The 24,108-nt window shown below is 41.3% G+C and overlaps 1 protein-coding gene across 1 annotated transcript in view; it reads right to left on the reverse strand.

The window, feature by feature from the left end:
• T265_08584 (hypothetical protein) overlaps positions 1-23,446 on the reverse strand; it is a gene marked incomplete at both ends in the record, with an annotated part of 96,123 nt that extends 72,677 nt beyond the window's left edge. The window contains one exon of the mRNA XM_009174436.1: positions 22,047-23,446. Coding sequence (XP_009172700.1) covers positions 22,047-23,249 — 1,203 coding nt within the window. The remainder of the gene's footprint in view (positions 1-22,046) is intronic.
• Positions 23,447-24,108: the final 662 nt, after the last annotated feature.

The following is a 24,108-nucleotide window of genomic DNA, read 5'->3' on the forward strand; positions in this document are numbered from 1 at the left end:
GCGTATGTTGCTGACGCGCAGGTTACTTGTACTTTGTGAGTGGTGCGGATGTCTACGGTTGAAGAAGGGGACCTATATCAGTGATATCACACTCTTTTGTACTAAGTTGCTGGGAATTAAGTTTCCCCTTGCTGTTGCTGAACATTTATATGGACCTGTGAAACGGTATTTACCACAACTCACCTCCACTCACGGCGCGCTAGTGAAAAAATTTACAACCAAGCTGTTCAGCTCAGTGAACAAACCAATGGCCGCTCTCGTTTACACCTGAATGAGACCACCTTGCCACCAGGAACGACCTTTAGCCTATACAGTTTGAGTCACAAGGAACAAAAACAAGTTTCACCCTTTCTGAACTCTAACAAAACCATAGTTTATCACAGTATAGCAGTAAAATTGATGGTAGTCATCGAAAGTTCGATAAATATTTAGTCGGGGTGCATTGCGTCATCCTGTGTTCCAGCTCCGCTACGTTTATTCCGTAGTTCGAATTCGCAAACTTCAGACAAATGATGGTACCCATGTGACCTAGGCTCAATTGTCACTAAACAAATCAAGTTCATCAGCCGTAACAACAACATCATAAGTTTCATTTTTTGAAGGTTCACTTCCCCCGAAAGTTATCCAACACAAACAAAAGCTTTTCTGTCACTAAGAATAGTAACCATGAGAATTTTGTGATTATCTTTACGGCTGTGATGACAGGCAAAAAAACAGTTCCGATCAAAAATGACAGTTTATCTGATCGCAAGAAAGCCGTTATGACTGCTTTTTGTGTTATCATACTCGATTCGTCTAATAATCAAAGTGTGGTAATCTATCACTGGCTCGACACCTGCATTTTGCGAAACAGTAGCAAGACGGGCTTCAATTCCGTTATAACCCCACATGTCTATTTAAGGAAACAACGACAGTAAGTACGGGTCTAAATTTGAAAAGACAAGACACCCAATCCACTTGAAAGATGTTATGCAACCAGAATGCCAAATGACAGTCTCGCTTAATCATTTTACACAAGAAGGGTATTTTATTTACCATGCTTTAAGATAACCCATAATTAGAGTTGACCAGGCCTGTCGCGAGTATGACATGTAGAATAATCTTGAAAAAAACATTTAGAATAATGTTTTCCGTTTTCTTGAGTAATTCAGGGTCTTATCTTTTCTAAAAAACGACGATCGCTCGCGCTGAGGAAGAAACTACCGCATTGTATTTTCATAAAGGAAACTACTCACAAGGTTGCTGAAAACTCTTCGACACGACCCCATTGGATATCCTAATACATCATTGATGATTTTGTGACTTATATGTCTACAGTTTCTGAAACAAACTTGTTGTTTGCCTAGCACAGTCAATAACCATTCTTTTTTGTTTTTCGGCATACTTTCTAACGAGTTGACAAGGAAGCAGTGAATGAATTCTCGGTCCATTTTCAGCTGACCAGCAAACACAGTGGCTATATCCCTAAGGCTACCATGTCAGGAAGGCGAGTTCCGTTGTAAATTATGCCGTTTAGGTCTTCCGTTGGTCATTTAGGTATATTCAACCAGTTTTTTCAAATATGAACCGGTCGATCCTCGCTGATTATCGGAAACCATGCTGGTCGTACACAAAGTCACAATCTTTAGTTCATTTGTCGCTAGTGATAATTGAAACTTGCCATCTGCCAGTTCATCTACCATCAATTTGTTTTGTGTAATCAATTATTCTTAAAAGTGTTTGATCGGGAAACCTAGAAGAATCACTCAGCGTTTTAATCGAAAACGGAATCCGAATGGTATATCATTGTAATGTACTACTCATAAGGTTGCTGAAATTCCATCGACAACCCACGACCGATTTCTCCCTTTTTGGAGCTCATCAGGTAAATGAGTGTATATGAGAGTATATGAGTGTATATTCGCTAATTTCGTGCAATTTGGCTTCAAGCGGAACCTAAAGTTGGCGGCAACTCGGGAACTGCGCCTACCTGATGAGCCCCAAAATGGGCGAAACCGGTCGTGGGCTGTCGACGGATTTTCAGTAACCTTATGAGTAGTGCATTACAAAGATATACATGTGTCGCAATATCTCGAATATCGTAGCGACTGAAACATGAGGCGGCCTGGTGCAACACATTCAGTTACCTGAGAACATCACAAGCGAGAGATTCAGCTGAGTTCCAAGTGAGTCACTCGTAAAACCAAATTAGTTTGCAAATGAGTGTATATTCGCTGGAATCCGAATGGCTTGTGGAACGCTCCGACGCACCCGTATGAACATTCAGATGATTAAGCAATAAGGTCAGCCATTTTCATCAGTTCGTGGTCTTTTGCTAACTGATTCTTCAGTAGGTTGTCGTCAAATCGAATGCATTACAATCCATTGCACATCTGTCCCCACTCAAAATTCAGGATTTCTACGGTGGGGTTTGCGGCATATGTATTGTTCGTATTCAAATCACTCTCGTTTGAACAGTCGTCCTACTGTCATGGCGTAATCATTCTGGTGAGTCCACTCCAAAGGGTGGAAGCAGTGGACCCGAGTTCGATGATGATTCGGGTACAACAGTCACATCGCTCAAGCGTGAACATGTGTGTTGGTGGAGTATTGGTAGCACGCTCACCTCGCATGTTGGTGCCTGGAGTTCAAACCCCTGCACGGCTATTGGGTATGCACTACCGATGGACTTTAATAAATGTGAAACTCGAGTCCAGTGCTTCCTCCCTTTGGTGTGGACTCAACAGAACAATTACACCAGAGAAAGTGATGTGATAATGAACGAAATTTGAAGCTTCTCACTCGAATTATCTGCATCACACTATCTTCATGAATTTTATAATTACTGCGTCCATGTTTTATCCAACCATCACCTGATGACGGTCCAAGGTCCCGCTGTCAGTTTGTCTTGTGAGCAGGTTATCCACTGTTGTGGCCCTTGATTGTGCAAGCGTCGCAAAACAGCTAGCCAAAATGAATTTTTGGAGCCATCAAACCATAGTCTTGTCCTTGAGGGATCGTGTTCAATTCTGATAAGTTTGACAGCTTATCTAGACGAACTTGCTCCAGAGAGTTGTGTTCACAAACCGTACTATACTATACTATCGTTCAGCTGTAGCAACCTTTCGGTGCCCAACTGCCATGCCACCCGAAGGTAGCACGAGGGCTAGGTTACTGCCAGATTGCCCAAGCCTAGACGAGGGAAGTTGAGAGGCAGAAGTCAGGTTCGAACCACGGACCTTCCGGTCAGTAAATATGACTTGTTTCTAATGTATTACTCGTGATGAATCGTAAAAGAACTTGACAAAATTACGGTTGCAGTTTACTTTCATGGTTCTTTCTTGGAGGACGGAGAATAATCAAGCTTGGCTGGTACTCTGTGCCAATAACACACACCGTTAGATTAGTTTCGACTGGGTAGAAATGTGCCCATGACACAATCACGTGAGCGAGCGCTAGTCAAAGTAGCCGATTTAACTGTGAGCTAGAAATGTTGCTGCACCTTCCTAACGTGTCAGAGACCAATTATAACTGTTTATCAAGGTCAGAAATAGTTAGATGTGATTATATTGGTTAGCACACATTGCCGGGATGAAGTCAGGGTAAACTGAATCGAGCGGTGTGTGTGGCTGAGTAGACCCGATGACAATTATCCCAGAGGAGTTATGGCACACAAAAAAAGCCGTTTGTGCAGACCCACTAGAAAAGAAGGCCAAGGCCATCGATAACGAGTGGTGCTGTGACGACAATAAAGCAATTATATGGTAGAATGCTTACAGGTTCAGTCACTGAATATTCGTCCAGTCAAAAACGAGGACGGGGGTTAAATCTAACAAACCACCAGACTCAATGATTTCATTCCAAGTGTGACCACAAGCTCTCTGCTTTGACATTCAGCAGTTAACCGTCGACCGTTGATGGAAGCATGCATCCTCACTAATGTGGGTTCGAATCAACCTCATTTACTCCCTATCCTGTTCCAGGAGTTATTTTCTCAAATCTGGCTCATCCTGTTCCTCTAATTTCGTTAATTAGTTCATTAATTCATTAATCAATAAAGTTCGCCTATAAAATGGATCATACACCGCTCTTCTTTGGTTTCGTAAACGTTTTCGCTATGCTGCTGTGCAGAGTAGAACCCGCCAAGTACCAAATCCTTTGATAAACTTCACCAATTAAACTTATGATTCACGTATCTAAACTCTCGTCTATTCGGGTCCCAAATCAATTTCTCTACTATCCAGCTACATGTACTTTTTACGCCTGAATGATCAAAAGCCCATTTCGTCTACCGCCAGACAACTTACTGACCTTGACGGTTGTGAATTCGCAAGAAGTCGCCCGATTTATTTCTACAAACAATGTGGCGCATTGGCTGAATGTCACGCAGTTGTACTGTAGTCGCATTTGGACAGTGGTCACAAGTAATCGTAAGAAAAAATTCCCACTAAATTCATTTGCAAACAAATTTGGTTTTGCGAGAGACTCACCTGGAACCCAACTAAACCTCCCGTCTATGTTGTGTCTTAGCAACTGAATATGCTGCACCAGGTCGCTTCATGTTTCACTTGGTACTATATTCAAGATATCGTGATACATATATAGGCATAATACACTACTCATAAGGTTTCTGAGTTGTCAAATAATTCAAAAATCACTTATATTATATGGGCTCCATATAACTACAACCAAAAACTATGAGAAACGTGAAGAAATGAAAACTTTTTTCAAACCCCTATGTGTCATACGTTGACAGACATGTATTCGCGCTTGGACGTTTGCAACCTGACTGCTTGGGATGGAGCGAAACCAATCAAAAGGTAGCAGACGAATCATCAAACAGGTGTCACTAAACGCAGTTTCTAGCAGGAGGGTTTCCATCTTTCTATAATCTGCCCATTTTGTGTTTGTGACCTTTCTTCGTGCAATTTCGTTGAGAGTGATAGGAGTTAAGTGCGTTTTTTTGACTGTCCGACATAACACTCGTTACGCAGGTGACAAGAGTTGTCATTCCGCAACGAAAGTTTGCTTGGATTAAAGGAGGTTTGGGAATTATTTAACTCGTATGCAGCATTTTCTCATTTGAATATCAGACCTTATTCACTGTTACGGAAAAGCTGCACTTGCGGCAGGCGTGAACAGACCAATTCACGTGACTTGTTTGGTCAAGGTGCACTGGTCACATGACTGTCTGGGTTTGGGCAATTTCCGGTAGACCGATTTATCAGATGAGTGTCCGGTTGTGAGAAAGAGCATTTTTATTTATTTATCGAAGGAGAGTGTGGTCCAGAGGAGAGCGTGTGATTTTAGCAGGCCAAAGATGACACTCTAACCGAAAAGATCAATCGTTTCTGCAAAATAGATTAGTTTGGGACTCAGAGGTTTGAGACTGGCGCCGTTTGATGTATTCGAACCAGAGCCGGCAATATTGTTTTGGTCTTTAGTTGGTCGCTGGTTTTTTGTAATCCGTAGATGGGACTCAGAGGTTTGAGACTGGCGCCGTCTGATATATTCGAACCAGAGCAGGCAATGTTGTTTCGGTCTTTAGTTGGTCGCTGGTTTTTTTGTAATCCGTGGAAAAAATCAGATAGTGCATCGAGATGACACCGTATTCTGCACACAAAAATAAACGGCTTTTTGTGATCATCTCTTAAAACAACCTAATTGGATTTTATTTAATCACTAGTGCAAATGGTGGATTTTGATAAAGAAGCTACCAGTATGAAGTCAAGGAGGGGATCATCATCAATCATCATCATCATCATCATCATCATCATCATCATCATCATCATCATCATCATCCCATCATCATCATCATCGACAGCATGACATCAGTGTTCAGCACCGATGAAACTTTACCGGTGCAACTTTGTCGGTTTTGACGGGAAATTTTTCCGACTTCTGTGGACATGGTTCATGAAAAAGCATATATACCAGCGCTTTCCCAGCGGAGTTACCGGAATTCTAGGGAAATTCCAGCCTATCCGGAATGAGCGCGTAAGCTTTCTAACAGTCCTGTAACTGAATTATGTGCATTGGTGTGCTAAATTCTATCCTTCAAGTCACGCTGATTCAAGACAATCGACTTTTAGGGGGAATTTTCATCAGCACCACGGAAAAAAGCGTTATTTTCCGGAGTGAGTTTTATGCAATGAGGATTGAGCTGTTCGGATGAATTAGTGGATCAATGAGTTTCCGTGAGATGCAACACCTCGCTGACCAAACCATATATCTAGTCAGGTCAATTCGGGTCACCAAAAACGTGTTTCTGCAATAGGGAGTAACAATAGTGGTGCTGATGGTGTGTGGCATGAGACTTTTCGGCAATCGAACGAAAGATCGAGGTCATTGGCACTTTCTTTATTGTGTGCGTTGAATGTTCCGAGACCAGAAAGTGTATCCTTCCGAACAGCTAGATGTACGCAATAGAAAGCAATTTCTACTCCGCAAAAACCAATGCGATGCCTGCCAGTCACGAAGAAGTGAAAATAGAGACCTTTAAATTGTACCCATAAACAAAGGATACACAGAGAGCTGTGTAGTCTTTTAGAGTCCACGTCAATCGAATCTACAACCCACTTGGTTACACCAAAGTCTAGGACCACCAGGGGAATGCATACCTAAGGATTCTTACACTGTTTGGTACACATTCTGGTGTTTGATTTGTTTCAAGTAGCATTGTGAGCTACTTGGAACACTACAACCTGCGCAAAAGTGAGGACATTACGTAGAACATCCCAGTAGAATTGTCGAAAATCAATAAAACGTTTGTGCAGTTAAAGAACAGAAGGATGGTGAGTTACATCATGTGGGCCAGTGTGGTTCCAAACAGTTAAACGGAATTCCCGATGTGTGAAACTGTGTGTATGGAAGAAGAACAGTGCCCTACTGCCGGGAGCGCCACAGCATATTAGTTTTCAGGATGATTAGAGGTATACAAATATTTAAAGTAACATCCGAGACTCTTCATCATACAGGGATGCGTTCTGCCACAGCTCATCACAAAACTCTGCACAAAGAAACCTCAAGCTTATTTCATTAAAAGTATTCATTCAGTTCAGAATCTCTTGGATTGTACAACCATGCTCTCAAATGCAGAGCTTTACAGCGCGCACAAACAATATTCTCTGTTCGCCGTCAAGGACGAATCGAGTCAGATATCTCCGGTGCCAGACGTAAACTGGACAGTTCGATACATCAGGACGGTTCCACCTTCTAAGATTGTCACCGAGTTGACGTGTTTGAAAAACTCTCATGCTCTTCTGGTGAAACTTGCTTAATAAGGGAAGGGGTGAGATGTGTTTGCGATAGGAGACAGAGAGGCTTTACCTGTTGTATAGTCTCCAACCCAAGCAGGAACAAAACAGTAAACCTCGATATTATCTAGGTCACACTTTCTTGGTCCTTAATGTTGAAAATCCATTTGTGGAAAAGGAAGATGAAATGGATAAGAATCCATTCACACGTCTCAGACATACTTTGAAGCCTTGAGGAGACATTGGCTAATAAATGAAGACTCAATGAACGGTGTGCACAGGACTTGATCATATCTGCCTTTTCAATTCAGTCGTTCTAACTATCATATTACATTCAATGGTCACGAGTTTTTTTTTCTACCTTGCGGATCCACGTAAGTTTATTCGCTCTGAGACACATCATATTTGAGATCAAACTGTTCTAATCTGCTGTCTGTACATTAAAATTTGGAAGATAGGCTTGGAAATAAACATGGGCTGTGGTTGCAAACACAAAAGACGCTGTTCAGCTGTAACGCTGTCTCGTTGCCAAGCTGCTATGTCACCAGAAGAAAACAAGTGGACTGAAATACTGTCAGGTTTCCCAAGCCTAGACGCGGACACTGAAAGCGCAGAGTTTCTGTTCGAACCGTGGGACCTTGGGATCAGAAGGTTCACGCCTTGGCCACTGAACTGCCTTGAGCAGAAAGTCGCTATGGAATATTCAGACTGTTTAAGGGTGCTGTTGCTTCAAGTCGTGCTTATTCGCTGTGTCTACTGAATTCATCTCACGTATTCATGTGCCGTAACTGAGTGGTGGACGATGAAAGTCAACAGAAGGCAAGTAAACAGAAAACACCTTTATTTCGACTCATCAGAAATTATCCAATCAGAATGCAGAACGATCCGACCTCAGATCTTTCGGCTACGTTTCGGATCATGGGCAGTGCAACGATTCACCTCATTGTGCCATCGAACAAACACATAACCATCCATAATGACCAGCTCTGGTGAATACCAGACACCAATGTAGCTGATAACCGACACAAAACCTCAAGATCGGAGTATAAACATTTGACTGCGCTGTTACAGAGATGCTCATCCAACTTTTTAAGTACTAGAGACTGCCCGTCGATCAATGCACACACAGCCTGTAAGTGCGCTCGTACGCGGTAGTTGCGTGCGCGTGCATGGGTGGTTGTATGGCATTCAGAGAGAGAGAGAGAGAGAGAGAGAGAGAGAGAGAGAGAGAGAGAGAGAGAGAGAGAGAGAGAGAGAGAGAGAGAGAGAGAGAGAGAGAGAGAGAGAGAGAGAGAGAGAGAGAGAGAGAGAGAGAGAGAGAGAGAGAGAGAGAGAGAGAGAGAGAGAGAGAGAGAGAGAGAGAGAGAGAGAGAGAGAGAGAGAGAGAGAAAACCAAGCATGACAAAAGGCTCCCCGGTATCTCGTCAACGAGAACAAGAACAAACAGCTCGATCGGACGAGTGATACGCGAACATCATACAATGGAAATGAAGCACACAGAATACGTGAAGTTATGGCATACCTCAAATCACACCGGCTTTTTATATTTCGGGTCACATATTTTCTTGCTTCCTGTTATGTAAGGTGAGCAGGACCCAAGGTATCATACTGTAAATGGTAGTCTAGTCTTCGGTAACGTCAGGGGCCGCCAGAGTAGAGGAAAGTACCTTTTTAAGGACTGGAGACGGCACAGAAGTTTCATTTCTACTCAACCTGTTGTTGATAGATCGTTTTAGACCGCTTGTCGTTGGGCAGTTGACTAAATATCTTTGTACAAATGGAAAGCGCACCTCTAACCCGTAATCCAGACATCATGTGAAAATCTCTAGGAAACTCCACCGTTATTCGATACTTTAGAAACTAACTAGGGAGGGATAACGTAAGAACGAAGTCAAGCCTTTACAGTGCCACACTTCAGAAGCACGGACCTTCCAGTTGTTAAGCCTGTGCACTAACCATTGAGCTATCTTAACAAAAACTAATATGTCACGTGACACCAAATCTCAGATGATTTTGACCCCTCTTCATCCACCTGCTTATCAATCAATATAAGTACACGAGCAGCCAATAGTTCAACACATTGTCCAAGAAAGACGTTTTCAGTTTTTCCTATTCTGCTGGACCCGTGGAAGTATGAAGCTGTTGTACTTTAAAAACCAGTAGCAGTTCTACGTGCTCGTCCATCTTCCCTGTCCTTGGTTATAACTGAAGCGGTCTGCACTTAGTTTAACTCGCTTGCTGCACCGGAGAATTCGCGCAGTACTAATGGAACTCAAAATGTCGTACCACCGTGATCCGGAAGGTAACACGCAGCTGTGGTCTCGTTTTATCCAGCGACAAACATCCCTTCCCCTCTTAATTCATATATCCATTGACTGTTCGTCATAGATGTGCCTTGCTCCTGCTGACAAGAAGCGACTCAAAGGCGAAATTGCTGGAATGTTTATAAGAATGTTAGACTGACTGTGCTCGTTTGTCTGTCTTCTCTTCCGACCTTACCTCTGATCATCCGCAGTGTGCAACTCAAGATTTGCCGCCGTTATTTCACCCCAGGCAGAATTTGCACCCTTCAGAGAAGCTTCAGCGACAGTGGTGAGATTGAAGTAGGTAAAATTCAATTATTATCGGTAATGCATCTGTTTTTTCGTGCAGCATATAGCACCAATATATCGCGCATTTGATCTGTGTGAAGGGATTGAACCGTTATGAGGTGGATAGTGGACAACTAAGGTATGGCTGTGTTATGAGGGAGATAGTAGAAAAATCGTTTACGCAAGCTTATGGTCGTTACGAGTTCCCAGATCCGTTTTCGTTAGGGAGGCCTTACGGACAGTACATTGCCCTCGGCTGCCTTGCACACATATTAATATCTTTTACACAGGCCTTATTAAGACGACGAAAAAGAGGTTAATGACTTAGCCATAACATTTTAAAATGTCTGCCGCACCAGTCAGTAATAATAAAGGTTGAACTATTTGCATACATGTTCCCATATATAAATTTACAGTTGTTAGCAGTCTGAATTATTCCCCAAAATCAGCTAATATTTCGGTAGATGTGGACTTATCACCATGTATTTGTAGAGAGCGATTCCTAACCCAATGATCAGTTAAGATCCTGTTTATCGATCACACCGCTATTGAACTCAGACAATCTGTTTCCGTTATACCAAACTGCTACTCGTCCCCTGGATGTCCATAGTCCGTCACTGCATGAGTCAGCGCCACATATCCTGAGAGTGGCTTTTCTATTGTTTCATAAGCCCTAGTTGCACACCTTTCTTTTCTAAAATAAACCCCAAAACAACAGAAGGTCGCGTAGTGACCCTCTTTACAAGGAACCTTCAAACACAAAACTCTTCACGGATATCAAATAGACCCTTTATCCTAAAGACAACATATCTTCCAAAGATCTCTAAGTCTAATCTGCTCGGAAAAAGAGAATCAATCAGCTGTAACACCCTCTTGGTGTCAAGCCGTCAAGCCAACCGGAGGAAGCAAAACTGTTGAAGCACTGTCATGTTTTCTAAGCCTAGACAGGAGCAGTCGAGATGAGAAATCCCACTGAAGTGATCTGAATTACCGGATCGCAGCGAGCGCGTCAATTTAATCATAGTCGTGAGCGATGCCTTACAAAAGACACGAAATTCTCCGAGTTATTGGACAGAAAGGGAAACATGCAATCCGAAAAGACGTGTGTCTGATCATCAACAGATGTGACACTACATTTGACCTCAATGTTTCCTGCACAATGACGAGAAACGCACTCATTCAAGCCAAACCAAGTCTCATCAGGAATAAATGCCATAGAACAAGGCCCACCAACGGTTATTTAACCGATCCTGGCTGATGGCATCTACACGGCATTTTGTTACCTCGTCAAACATCCCCCAGACTTCGACAAGAAACCGAGAGCTTTTGAGTGGATCGGGTGTGAATGGCTAACAATCAAGACACCTTGCGAAACCCACAAATACACAACAGGTGTTCTTTGTCAATCCCTATTATTGATGAATAACCAGCATGTTTTGTGAAAATTTAAATGCTGGTGGAATATTCCTAGATCTTCCAACGTTAGAAAGAAATGGAAAAGTGAAGTCAGCCACAAATCAGCGTCCAATGGGTGGAACCTATCCGGTGATTTCTGGTCAGTAGCAGATTTCTAAATGTGATGACACTCGTTTTAGCCTTCGTCATTCAACAAGCTGCTAATCGTTTTGAAAAGCCACTGCACAGCAACATTTTCGCTGAAAAATTGACCGTATTTACTAGCTTAGCTCTACGGCGAGATTTCCCTGGAAAAGGGTAAATAGGCTGTAGCAACGTGCCAAATCACAGTTGCATTGTTCATATGGATATTTCTTGAATGTGAACACTTGTGCGGTGAAAAAGCTGTCAGATTTAGCACGTGACCTAACGGTAGTCGAAAGTAAAGCTTATTCATTTACCTAATTACGGGTGTGGTGTTTTTTTTCGAACCGCCGCATAAGTAAGATCCTGCAGGATGATAGCTTGAAATAGAACTCTGGTTATTTTTATATTCACCATTATAGGCATCATCGTATGCGCAAGAATTTACCATCATAATGGTTCGATACGAATATCAAAGCCAGCTCACTTTATGCCCTGATAAGGACTTATTAGTTCTCATGAGGCGGAGTTGATCAGGTGACGCTTATTATCAGTTTGTACGGTTGACCTCAAAGTTATGAAACCACACAAGCCGTTGCACCACTTGCAATCGGCAGTGGTGTTTGGAGAAATTAAGAACTATGAACCGAAAAACCAGGCATACGATAGGCTGACCGACCCGGATTAGAGACTTTTAGCATCAAATCAACCGTGTGCATCATATCCGAAAAGAAATTTAATTTGCTTATTGAAGGCTTCTTCCGCCTTCAGACTGGCTTACCTTCAGGTTTTCAAACAAGGCAACTGCGTCCTTGTTCTTTTCCAGCACATCGATATAATGTTGATCGATTTTCCGTCACAAGCTTATTTTTCAGTCAACAATTAACTGTTTCGCAAAACCGAATCGTGATAAGTGGACTGAATATCAGCTGATGTCATATTTTTCAACTGAACCTGGTTCATGAAGGCCCTCTCACATCTCGGCTGACATACTGTTCAGGATATCGCAGTACACTCGTTTGATGGTGTACACCGCTTATCTGATGACTGTAACTTCTTCAACAACTTACGTTCGGTTTCACCCTTCTTTAGGCGCATCAGACAAGAGTGATCCCCGGGTTTCTACCAGTTTTGTGTTCTACTTGAACGCCTAACTGTACACATCTAGTAAAATTACTTCAGTGTTATAGGAAAGCTAAACCAAACCTCCCGTTTATAAAATGAATCATCATCTTCATCATTGTTAGCTGTATCAACCGCGTGTTGGTCGTACAGTGGTTGTAGCTGCCACAGTTTCGTTCACCGATGATTCGGGAAGGTGGCGTATATAGCAGCGCAATGGGGGCGGGAGCTCATAAATTAGTACGTGGCTGCAGCACTTTAGGTGGTCTTTTAATTGAAGGGATTAGGAATGGAGCTATGTATTGAAGGCAATAGCCTGGGTACATGAGCGCTATCGAGGGCGCGACTGGGTCATGTCTGACAATGTCTCTAACCATTGATATGACCCATCTCGGGGTCCTCATTCAGGGAGACGGCAATGACCAGAACAGCTGAGTTTGCTGGTAGTGGTTTTTATACTTGGCTGCCAAGTCATTGTTTGACCACCTCTGGCCCTCTTCCACCCTTCACGCGGTTGTGCGAAAAGAGCCCTTCGAGGAAGTCGGTTGACTAGCAAACGCAGCCAAGCCAGCGCAACCTATGCAGTGTGATGTATACTTCCCGACGGTCCATTAGGATATCTAAGAATTTTCAGTAACCTTATTGACAGATCTAAATCGCGAACGTTATAAATTCTTTCTCTCTTGTTTAGCGCACATTCCCACGCATAAGACACAGTTTGATGTATGACACTGTAAGACGAAACCCAAGTACTGTCAGGTGTTCCAAGAGAAAAGTTCGGACAGTTTTACCTGAAAGCATACATCATTTTAAGGTAGCAGAGCGACTTTAAATGTTTACTTATGTGATAACGATTGTTTTACATTTTCAAGATAAAACTGACAAAAATGGATGTGACAAATTTAGACAGCCATCCTTTGCGTTCGGCCCGAAATCGGGGGCCGACTGAATTAGTACGACCAGTTTTTATTGTCAGATTAACCACTTAACTGGACACCGACGACGAAATGATCGATGGTCCATCAGCTGTTGTGAAAAGTTCATTCCTGCTCTTTCCTCATCCCCCTTCAAAACAACCTCACCAATTGATTGTTGAACAAGAATGCAGAACAGTTGAAATAAATCGGGAGGAAGTTTTTTCACGGAACTGGTTCGTTTTAGAAATAAGGGAAAGCACACATTGTTTAGCGGGACAATGGCTGCATGTCTAAATGAAAGAAAGGATGCTGAAGTCCTCTCTAATGATTAAACTGGACGCTGATTAATTATCCCTGCACTGAAAATAACTTAGGCGTAATCCTCCAAGTTTTGTGCAATTTGTTGAACCTTTAGACCTATCGGCAAGGGGGGGCTCGATTGCTTTAGTAATGAAAACACATTGAAATAAATCCCCATTGGATCAAACGTAGCCCGGTGATTAGTAATTCAGCTGTAATTAGCTATGGATATTGAAGTCCAGTAAAAGCCTAATACAGTTGGTTTGCATCGCCACAGGAGTTTCTACTGTTCAACTCCCAAGAACCAACAAAATGGTTCTTAAAAACTTGGAAGATTCTAAAGGCTTTTGGGACTACTGAGTGGAAAACGTCAAGCATTATTAAGACAGTCAAATTGTTCTTCAGATGTTGCTTAATGGAAATGTGCTGCCTACGTTTTTGGGGCGTGAAACCGAAAAGGAGTTTAGTTTTCGTGCACAAGACCGTTACAACCCAACGTTTTGCAGCTTATTTGTGATTTGAATCAGAAGGCATTCAACGATGGTGATGGGGTTTTGCTCATAATCGGGAGTTCGTATGTTAGCTAGGCGAGTTACCTAATGCCGCTATTCACCGAAGGGAAGTTACAGTCGCTCTGCCATTCACATCACTACAAACGAATTCATATATGGTCGAAAACAACCAAAGGCCAAATTTGGAGACTGTTTTCTAAAAGTAAAATAATTAACTAAATGGACACTGAATCATCACGTGGGACGTTCAATCGAATAATCCGTCCGTTAGAAGAGGGCTACTCCCACCGGGTATTTGCAGGAATAATGACCGTTTACTGACATACCAATAACCGCCTTCGTTCTCTCAACACCTTTGGAGTCCAATAAACCGTTTTCTCCGGGGATATCCAACAAATAGGTAGGGTATCATAAAAACCTTTTGTATCATTTTCAATCACATCTGAGTCTATGAGTTCTGAGAATTATCTTGGTTTGCCTGAATTTAAATGCAGCACTCCAACCCTGAACAAAACACCGGCGACTTCCAACAGGGTGGTCAATAAGGAACGTAATGGAACTCTTTTTATATTCCGGCATTTTTTAATGGCTTTCGTAACAGTGGGGTGGAAATTTTTCATTCGTCCCAAGTGAGTTCTAATCCTTAGTATTCCTGATTCATACTTATACGTACAACATGATGAACTTGTAGGACGCTGAACGGTCCTGCTCCTCCCATTAAGAACTAGTGGTTTACTCTCAACGTCAAAGTTGAAAACAATATGCTGCCACATCGACTTATGTGTAGCTAACACCAAAGACACCAATGCTCACTCACAGTTCAATTAATGGTGCGTGTCTGTGTTCTGTTCAACCCACTTCTATAGTCACCCTATCTTTGGTTGCGAGAATTTCCAGTGAATAGTGTTCTCTGCTGATCCAAGGCTAGCGAATGGATTGAATGAAATCCTCCGACGTCAAAAGTTGCCCACAAAAGTACTGATTCTGTGTATTAGCCGCGTTTGTGATATAATATACGTTTTAGTGTGGTAGTCAACCAAAACATGTTTCCATTATAATGGCTGTTCTTGAGAGGTAATCCAGCCATGTGGAGACACATATATTGTCCCCTCCTTAAGACTACAGTACAGAGAAGTTCCAAGCTGCCAAAGTTGTACCCACAATAGAAATATACTTCCCCGGGGTGACCACACAAGATGTGAGTACTCTATTTAATATTGTCGCATATCCACGATTGAGAAACTGAGGTAAGTTGTAACGGATCAGATTGAGTATCACAAATCTCTCTATTAAAGTCTAAAATATGTTAGCCCTCCGAACTAAATCAAACAGGATACTGAATTATCAAAAATTATTCCAGCGTGATTTGAAAGATTAAGATGACTGATAGAAAGTGGTTGAAACTCCACTTAATTGCATTGTTTCGTCCAATTTTTCAGCCCGTTTTTCTCAGTAGAAAAGGTGCGATCTGTTTCAAAACGTAGTTTTGAGAAATCAAAAGGTTCCCAGCTACCGGTTCGCCGTATAACATAAGGCTATTAGTGTATAGGCTCCATAGATATGGAGCGTTTCCATTGTAGCCTTTCCTCACTGTGAACAAACTAGAACAAACTTGAGAAAATTGATCAATTTATTCCGCCTGCTCTGCGAATTTTTCTCCGTATTACCAAACTGTCTTCACTGGCTTAACCTTTCGTATTCGATGGTTTACTTCCCATACATACTACTGATATGCAGTCATTATGTAATAAATAAAACCTATAATAATGGACATTTTTCAGTGTTTTGCACTTCTCTTGTGGTCTGTATAATACTAATGAGGGTGAAAATTTGAAAGACCGCATGTCATTGCTTTATGCTTCTAGTAAATAAAACTAATTTGCGAAATACACTCATTTGCAAACACATTTGGTTTTGTGAGAGAATCACCTGAAACCCAGCTGAATCTCTCGTTTGTGATGTTTCCAGGCAACTGAATGTGTTAGACCAGGCCGCCTCACGTTTCGATGGGTACAACATTCGAGATGTTGCGATACATGTACAGTCGTAATATACTATTCATAATTCTTCGATGGCCCACGACATCACCATAAACAAGAAACTTAGCTGGGTTCCAAGTGAGACTCTCGCAAAACCAAATTGTTTGCAAATGAGCGTATTTCGCTAATTTCGCGCAATTGAGTTTTGAGTAAAACATAAGGTTGACGGGAAACTCAGGGACCCCACCTACCTGATGAGCCACACGAAGGGCAAAACCGGTCGTGGGCTGTCAACAAATTTTCAGTAACTTTATGAGTAGTGCATTACAAATATACATGTATCGCGATATCACGAATATCGTAGCGACTGAGGCGGCCTGGTGCTGCACATTCAGTTACCTGGAAACATCACAAACGAGAGATTCAGCTGAGTTCTAGGTGAGTTCCTCGTTAAACCAAATTTGTTTGCAAATGGCCGTATTTCGCTATTTCGCGCAATTTGGTTTCAGGTAGGACATAAAGTTGACGGAAACTCGGGGACCGTTTCTACCTGATGAGCCTCAAGAAGGACAAAACCGGTCGTTGGGTCTCAGCACTCTTATAAGGAAACTACTATGCATTTTTGCGACGAAATTTCTTTTTTGGCTTTGGAAGTTTTTATGAATAAGATACTACTATTGACAAGGTATATCTGAACATTGCTGTTCACCTGTATACTCATACGTTTATTGTATCCAATTGGCGTTTATTTTCGGAGTGAAGGTACTTTCACGCCTATCATGGCATCTTCAGCAACTTTGCACAACCTGCTAGGTGACAGCTTCAGCTAAGATCGATTCCCTGACCGCAAGATGTGGTCACATGGATGCTGGATTAGGCTTGTAGGTGCCTGGTTTGATGTTATCCGGATACTTTGTCCCAGCTGCCGTGCTTGGAGATGTTAGTATATTGTTGACAGGCTGATTCGTTCGTAGGAATTTGAGTCGTAAATAAATATAAGTTCGATCCCACATTTTTGTTCGAGTGCATATTTAATCCTACTGAAACCAAACAGTAATCACATGTCTGGATCAGTGTACCAAGGTAGCTTTTGTGAGTTTTCGAATCTTATAATCACTCAAAAGACTCCGATTTTGTTTCAAGGAAGCTGTAGTAAATACAAGGATTGCCACAACACCTTAGTAGTTAGTGACAGAATGAAAAACTAACTGTATTATTCGGAATCAGTTTCTAGCTTGAAGAGTTGACAACGTTGCAGATATGCAAAGCGTTCAGATATCGTTCTCGCACTAGCACTCAAAGGCGCCAATACGACAAGTAAAACAAAAACAAATTTCACCGAGACAGACACTGGCGGTCAGTTTCTAAATTCCCCAGACAGTACCAGCAGAACTACCAACTGACTGTAGCTACATAACTTGGGTTGCCATTGTGTAACGACAGATGTCTTTACAAATTAGAATGATCTGTTGGAACGCGTGCGAAGATGAACCTCAAAAATTGTTGCATTCGTGTTTTTGCAGCACCTGAACTGCAAGCATTCGGGTGACAGACAAGACTGGTTCTAATCTGTCGGTAGGTGTGTAAATCTAGCTCACGCAAGCCTGTTTGGCATGATAAGTTGTCATGTTCACGTTGCTTAGTTTAACTTGGGTCAAACAATTAATATCACATGAGCAATCGTTTTTGTAGAATGGTGTAAACAAAACATCCAAATGAATACCCCGGTACATTGTTTTAGTTTGCAACTTATTGATGATTTTCCGATGAGGCAAATTTAGTGTACAGTTATTAAGTAGGAGTGATTGGATTTTGTGAACCGGGTCTATGTCCTGAAACTCGAAAACGAAGGAACCGATAGTGAAGTACTCGGAACTTTCAATCAAGAAAAACAATTCGAGGTATTGAATATGTTTCCAAAGAAAATGAGTCACACTTTTGTAGCACATTCAGATGAAGAGTACTATGCACAAGAGATTGAGGTGAGTCTTTGGTTGGTTGGTTGCCACCAACATATTTTGAAAATCACTGTGACCACATTTTATATCTATATATTTTATATTCACTCGGCCCAAGTGATGGACACCATGAGAGACAAGACCAAAAGCAAGCTGGAAAAATTCTTCAGTAGGCTTACGACCAGTAGAGCGACAACTAGTTGTCCTTTTCACTCAATGGAGGACAATCTGTGGTCAAAAATGAGGGAAGTCACACACCTGTTTGGTGGTCATTCTTAGGCTTTTTGGCTGTGATATCTGTGGACTTACATCTAAGGAAACGATGAACGAACCATTATTTTGTGGATTTTATATGCAGTTATATGTAAAATGAGGCTAGTGCATCCAGTAGATGAATAAAAAGTATACAAACCTTCCACTGTAGGGAGTTGCTTGGTTTATACCACTTCCTTCTCGTTCTTTCGCCGGTTGACTCAAGCATTGTAGATCAACAGGTTTTGGGTGCCTACTGTTCCGATGTGGCTCTGTTTCTTGCTTACCTTGCACGCAACTCAAAAAATGCCAAAGAGCAGCAAACTTTAAGCCACTCGAAAGTAAACGAGACCAAATTAGAAGTCACTCATGTGGTTTCAGCAAAATTTCTTCAGACACTCGGCTGAAGAGAATGGGAGCCATCATTCGTAAGGTTGCTGCATTTTTTGGAGCTCGGCAGCTAGGCATTATCATGTGGTTCCTACGGAACCTGTAGAACAGCGTAAACAAGCTATTCATTGAAGTTTGTCATCTACACTGAACTAATTCGCGAACGGCTGTAATTGAAGGCTTGTTTTCACATGTGACGGACACTCAGTTTTGAGCCATTTCGGGTAGAAGCCATTTTATAGTATCTTTATTGTGCCTTGCAGGTCAAAGAGAAAGACATCATAATGTGCAGGGGAACGAGGTGTAAATTAGGATTGTGTTAGGCGCACGGGCTATCTTTGCAAAATGGACGCACTAACCAACCGCAGTATATATTTGCTAAACTATTCACGAATCGTTCTACATTGTGCTTATAAGCGTGCAAGCGTAAAAAAGATGCAGTGAGGTAGTTTCTGCGCTTTTTACTGGAATAATAGGCTGGCCGGGAAAGTTGAGCGCATCAAGGGATACCAGTGTTGTGTGGCATAAGGGAGCAATTCCACCATTCCTAATGCTCACGTGGTTGAAGCTCTTGAGGCCACAAACACATGCTTGTTATAAGCAGAGGTAAAATGGGCCCAGAAGCTTTGATTATTAAGAGTGGGCAGCCTAAAAATCACATTATTATGTATAATGAACAGTGTTCGTGTCTGTGTCAGTGATGTGTAATGGTAGATAGCATGACGGTGTGTCAAAAGCACAAAGTATGTACATGCTTTTTAATTTTATAAGCATAATTAGGTAACTTGTTATTTAGTCCAAGCAAATACCAGCGGAATTAAAGGGCATTCCAGAAATGCCTCACCAAAAGCTGAGTGTTTGCGCATGTTAAAAAAAGGTGTTTCTCACTAGTAGGCGATCACATCACGTAAACACTGATAAAACCTGTTTTTTTCTAAAAGAACTGATAAATAAGAAGCATTTTGCGCCACATTGTTCTTACTTTCTGCGGTCTACCATAAACATAAGCCTTTATTCGATTTTGTAGCGGTGACGAGTCTAACAAAATGGAACCAATTGTGAAACTTGGAGAGAACCGTTGTTTGCTTTAGCTTGTAACGTACCGGCAAATTTCTCCAAGAGAAAGCTGTTAAACTATAGCCAAAAACTTAGATAAAAAACCGGGTAAGGAAGTGTGTTGCTTTCATATAAAACTCTCTCCAAAAGGTAACCTGCGTCATCTTTGAGTGGCCGTAAGAATAAAGCTAAAAGTGTTAGTCAGTTTACGTGTAATAATGCTCTTATATAAGAGTCAAAAGAATAAACCGGATGGACGTGCAAAACAGAAGTACGATAAATTTTAACCACGGAGAAACTGGCAGATAAGGCTCTAACTTTTGATGATAAATAGTCGGCTATCATGTTTGAACCAATGTTGCTTCGGTTCATAATTGCTAGTGAATAAATCGGTATCTTAGATAAGAAAAACGTATGCTTATTCAGGTGAAAAAGCAGTAGGTGGGTACACCTTAAACCCTGTTTATGGTTAAGGAACAAAAACTGAAGAACGAATGTTCGTATCTGATGTTTCGCCTGTCTTAAAATGACAAAATCTTGTTCAAAATCCCCAGCATCCTTTGAAACCACGTATTTGTGGTTTGGCACAGCAATAAATTTAGTTAAGAGGCACATGAAGTTTTCATCTCTCGTTTTGTGCCTCATTGTCCTAAAAGCAGCATTGGCCGGTGATTTGATAAATATAATATGTAACATTTATACACACTGTGTATATAGCATATAATGTAACAGAATAAAAAGTTTCCTGTTTCATTAAATTGCCCGAAATTGCTGTTGGGATATATCTATCTATCCTTGGGCAGTTGGTGGTCACATAATGCGCTTAATTCCTTTTTCACCACTTTTGTCTGGTTATTCATTATATTCACGCGGTTATCATAACTTTTGTGCCGTTTTTTCAATGATGTATTTTAGTCTAGACAACAAAAAGTGACTAAAACGTGTTCACGCATTACGCACCATGTCTTATGTTAGTCTAAGCTATCCGTTTGCTCATCGTCAAAAATGAATCATTATTATTTATACACAAGTCGCATAGGTGAAAACCCAATTAATGAATCACCAACAATCAACTGTTAGACGTTGGGTCACGCTATCATTTTTCTCCTTGTTCATTCGATCTTTGTACAAAAAACTTGGAGGCTTAAGTAAACTACCTGAATTTGCCGAAGTGCTTTCAATTGTTGGTTTCACACATTATTGAAGGAATGGTGAGAGAATGGTAACTGTCGGCTACATGGTCATAATAAATCAATTTTGCTGCTTAAACTGTTGACTGCTCTGGGCATACCGTAAACATGACATATTAAGCATGCCATTGCACTATGTTTCCTTTATTTACTTGTGCATCCTGAATGTTTTCTATTCCAGTGATGAAAAATCACAACCGGGAAACATTGCATACAGTCTGCTTTAGACGAATGCTCTTTTTTAGAATAATAAGCTAAACGCAACCAGTCGTGTTAATCAAAAACATCTTTTACTTCAATAGTTCGAAAACTAGAAGGAATTACATGTTAAAGCGTGATTATTGCTCTTGTACATCACGACTGAGTTCCAGATGCACGTTAAACGTTAATGAATTTAGGTTTGAAAGTTTTCTTTGGCTTCTCGAACGATGGGATGCGGAACTCGGTGTAAAACCCGATGTTGGTCTACCCGTTGGTGTCAGTAAAAATCTAAATTTATGACATTAGAATATGTAGAAAGTATTTAGGTTGTAACGCACCGCCCACTCATATTCTTACACTTTCAACATCATAAAAATCACAACCCGTAATAAGCATGGTGATATTAACGCGCGTTGAATTTTTGACAGGACTGCATAAGTCTATAGCATAAATGTGCCAGCACAGTGAAAGATATAATTAGATCAAAGGGAATTCGAATGCCGACGGAAACACAACGGAAATTTTTGAATGCCATTCCTTCACAACTGAGTGTCGAAAAAATATAATGATCTTGTTCAGTGCGCTGTAGTAATGTGTTCAATTTACCTGAGGGAAGACAATATTTGACAAGAAGAATCCAGTACAGTCATAGATGAAATAGTATAAAATAACTATATTCCCTTTTAATCGAGATTGATTTCATCCTAACTATTTCTAAGTTCATTCTGTCATCTGTAAAACTTTCAAAATGTTCCTATTCACTTGAATTGCACTCACCAATTCGACATTAGGTAATATACTTACCTGGCCCATTTCCTCTAGAAGATCCGAAGTATTGCACTTTGCCCGTTCATTCAAATTTTTGTCGTATAAGTTTATATCCCACTCGAAGAAAAGAGAACCGAAGAACTTCTGTACTTCAATCGTGACGTATAGAGAAATAGGTATGATATAGTTGTACAAGACGATAAAACCCAGGAACGTCTGCACGACTGACCATGCGGTAATCGTCTGTGGCTGTATGTACCATGCATTTTTTAAAGGGAGGGCAAACATCAAAATACTTGATATGAGAGAGCACGTAACAAGAAATACCAAAATAATAGCAAGATAGTAGTTTAACCGACGTTCCACTTGCGAAAATTTTGTTTTCTTTCCTTTGGAATTCAGTGCCATTTTTGTGTCCTGACCCGTGTACACAGCACATGCATATACGAAATCTGTGTTTCTCAGGCACGCACCTCTGAGAAGAAGGTTGGAGGGACCAATTGGACAGATTTCAGCACCTCCTACTTCGTTTTCGACCGTGAGGCGGCCGTTAAATGCATACAGATCATTAATCGGTTGCTGACATGTAATTGTGCCTCGAAGATTTTTCGCCAGAAGATCTGGACTGTCATACATTCGAGTCAGTTCAGGTGCTACAAAGCGCTTCAGATTAGTTTCTCCATCCAAGCTGGCAGTCGTCACATAGCATTCGCCGTTTTGTTCACTGGAACTAAGGATGAGCATATCACACGGAAAAATGTCATTGACTCTGCAAAGTACGATGTCACCGACAGTCAATTCCATCGCTCTCACCGTTTGCAACCTGCCATCTTCGGTCACCACTTCCACCCGAACATAATTAACTTCTCTATCTGCTCTATGCCTGAGCCAATCTTCATAACCCTGTTTTACCATGGTAACAGCAAGCACAAATACCAAAGGAATAATTGAAATGGCGGGAGTGACAGGCGAATCTGTAAAAATCTGTACCACCGCAATGCAAATAAAGTAGAAGTTTGCGATTCTCTGTGCTTGTTCAACAAGATTTTGGAATATGAATCCATACCACGTATACCTCGATGTTGTGATTTCGTTGTCCCCGTAGAGCTTCTTCAAAGAATAATCCGGTGAAACGAATCTCAACTTTGAAACAGGGCCCACGGGAATATCACGTTGTGGTGGGAGTGGTGGCCTCCTCAGGCCAAGTTTGATCCCAGTCTTTTGAATACAGTCATGCATATTCCATTAGGTCCAGCAACCACACACACGAAAAGTCCCGGGATTATTCATGGTGAAGATGGAAATTTTTCCTTTTTTAGAGCAAGATAAAGATTCTTATTTTAAAAACATTCGCTGTATCCTTGAAATTGTAGTTCACATGTATAAAAAATCAACCTGGTACGTGAGTACATCGAAGCTGACGGAATCAAATTCGTCCATATACGCGAGTGCAACAAACTTTTTTCTGTGATACAATAAAACAAACCTTCGAATGGACTTGTGCACTGGATTTTGGATAGGGGCTAAATGTTAGCCTTTACGTTAGTTGAGTCCAGCATCGTTTTCATTGGGATACGTCAGTTGAAATATCGCTTTTGTTTGGTTTTCCCCCTCATTATTTCCTCGTCATACGGCTACCTATCAGCGGTTTAGTGGTCGTCATTGCATGGCGATTGCGCTAACTTCCCAGGATGTTACTTGTCAAGTTCGCCTAACCTGAAGGTTATATACGGAAATTCTGGTGCAGTAATGTTTCATTTTCATGAAACAAACCATCGTCAAGAAGGATTCACGGAAATAAGCATCAAAACAATTTTTGAACCGTTGTCCAGAGGTGGTGGTAAAAACAGTGTGGGACAAAGTATTCTAAGAGTTTACAACTCATGTGAGGAAATAAAGTTGCCATCCTGATCCCGTCTATAGTCAGTGTGGTGTTTTCTACCTTCATTTTGTTCTCATTATAACACTACGTATTCCGTTAATTGCATAATCGTTTTCTGTTTGAATACGAAAAACTACGAAAATGCTCACTTGTTCAAAAAATTCACGCAATACAAACATGGTCACATGCTCCGACTCTCCCTTCTGATTTCGCTTG

The sequence above is a fragment of the Opisthorchis viverrini genome (assembly GCF_000715545.1).
Source record: "Opisthorchis viverrini unplaced genomic scaffold opera_v5_225, whole genome shotgun sequence".
Lineage (NCBI taxonomy): Eukaryota > Metazoa > Platyhelminthes > Trematoda > Opisthorchiida > Opisthorchiidae > Opisthorchis > Opisthorchis viverrini.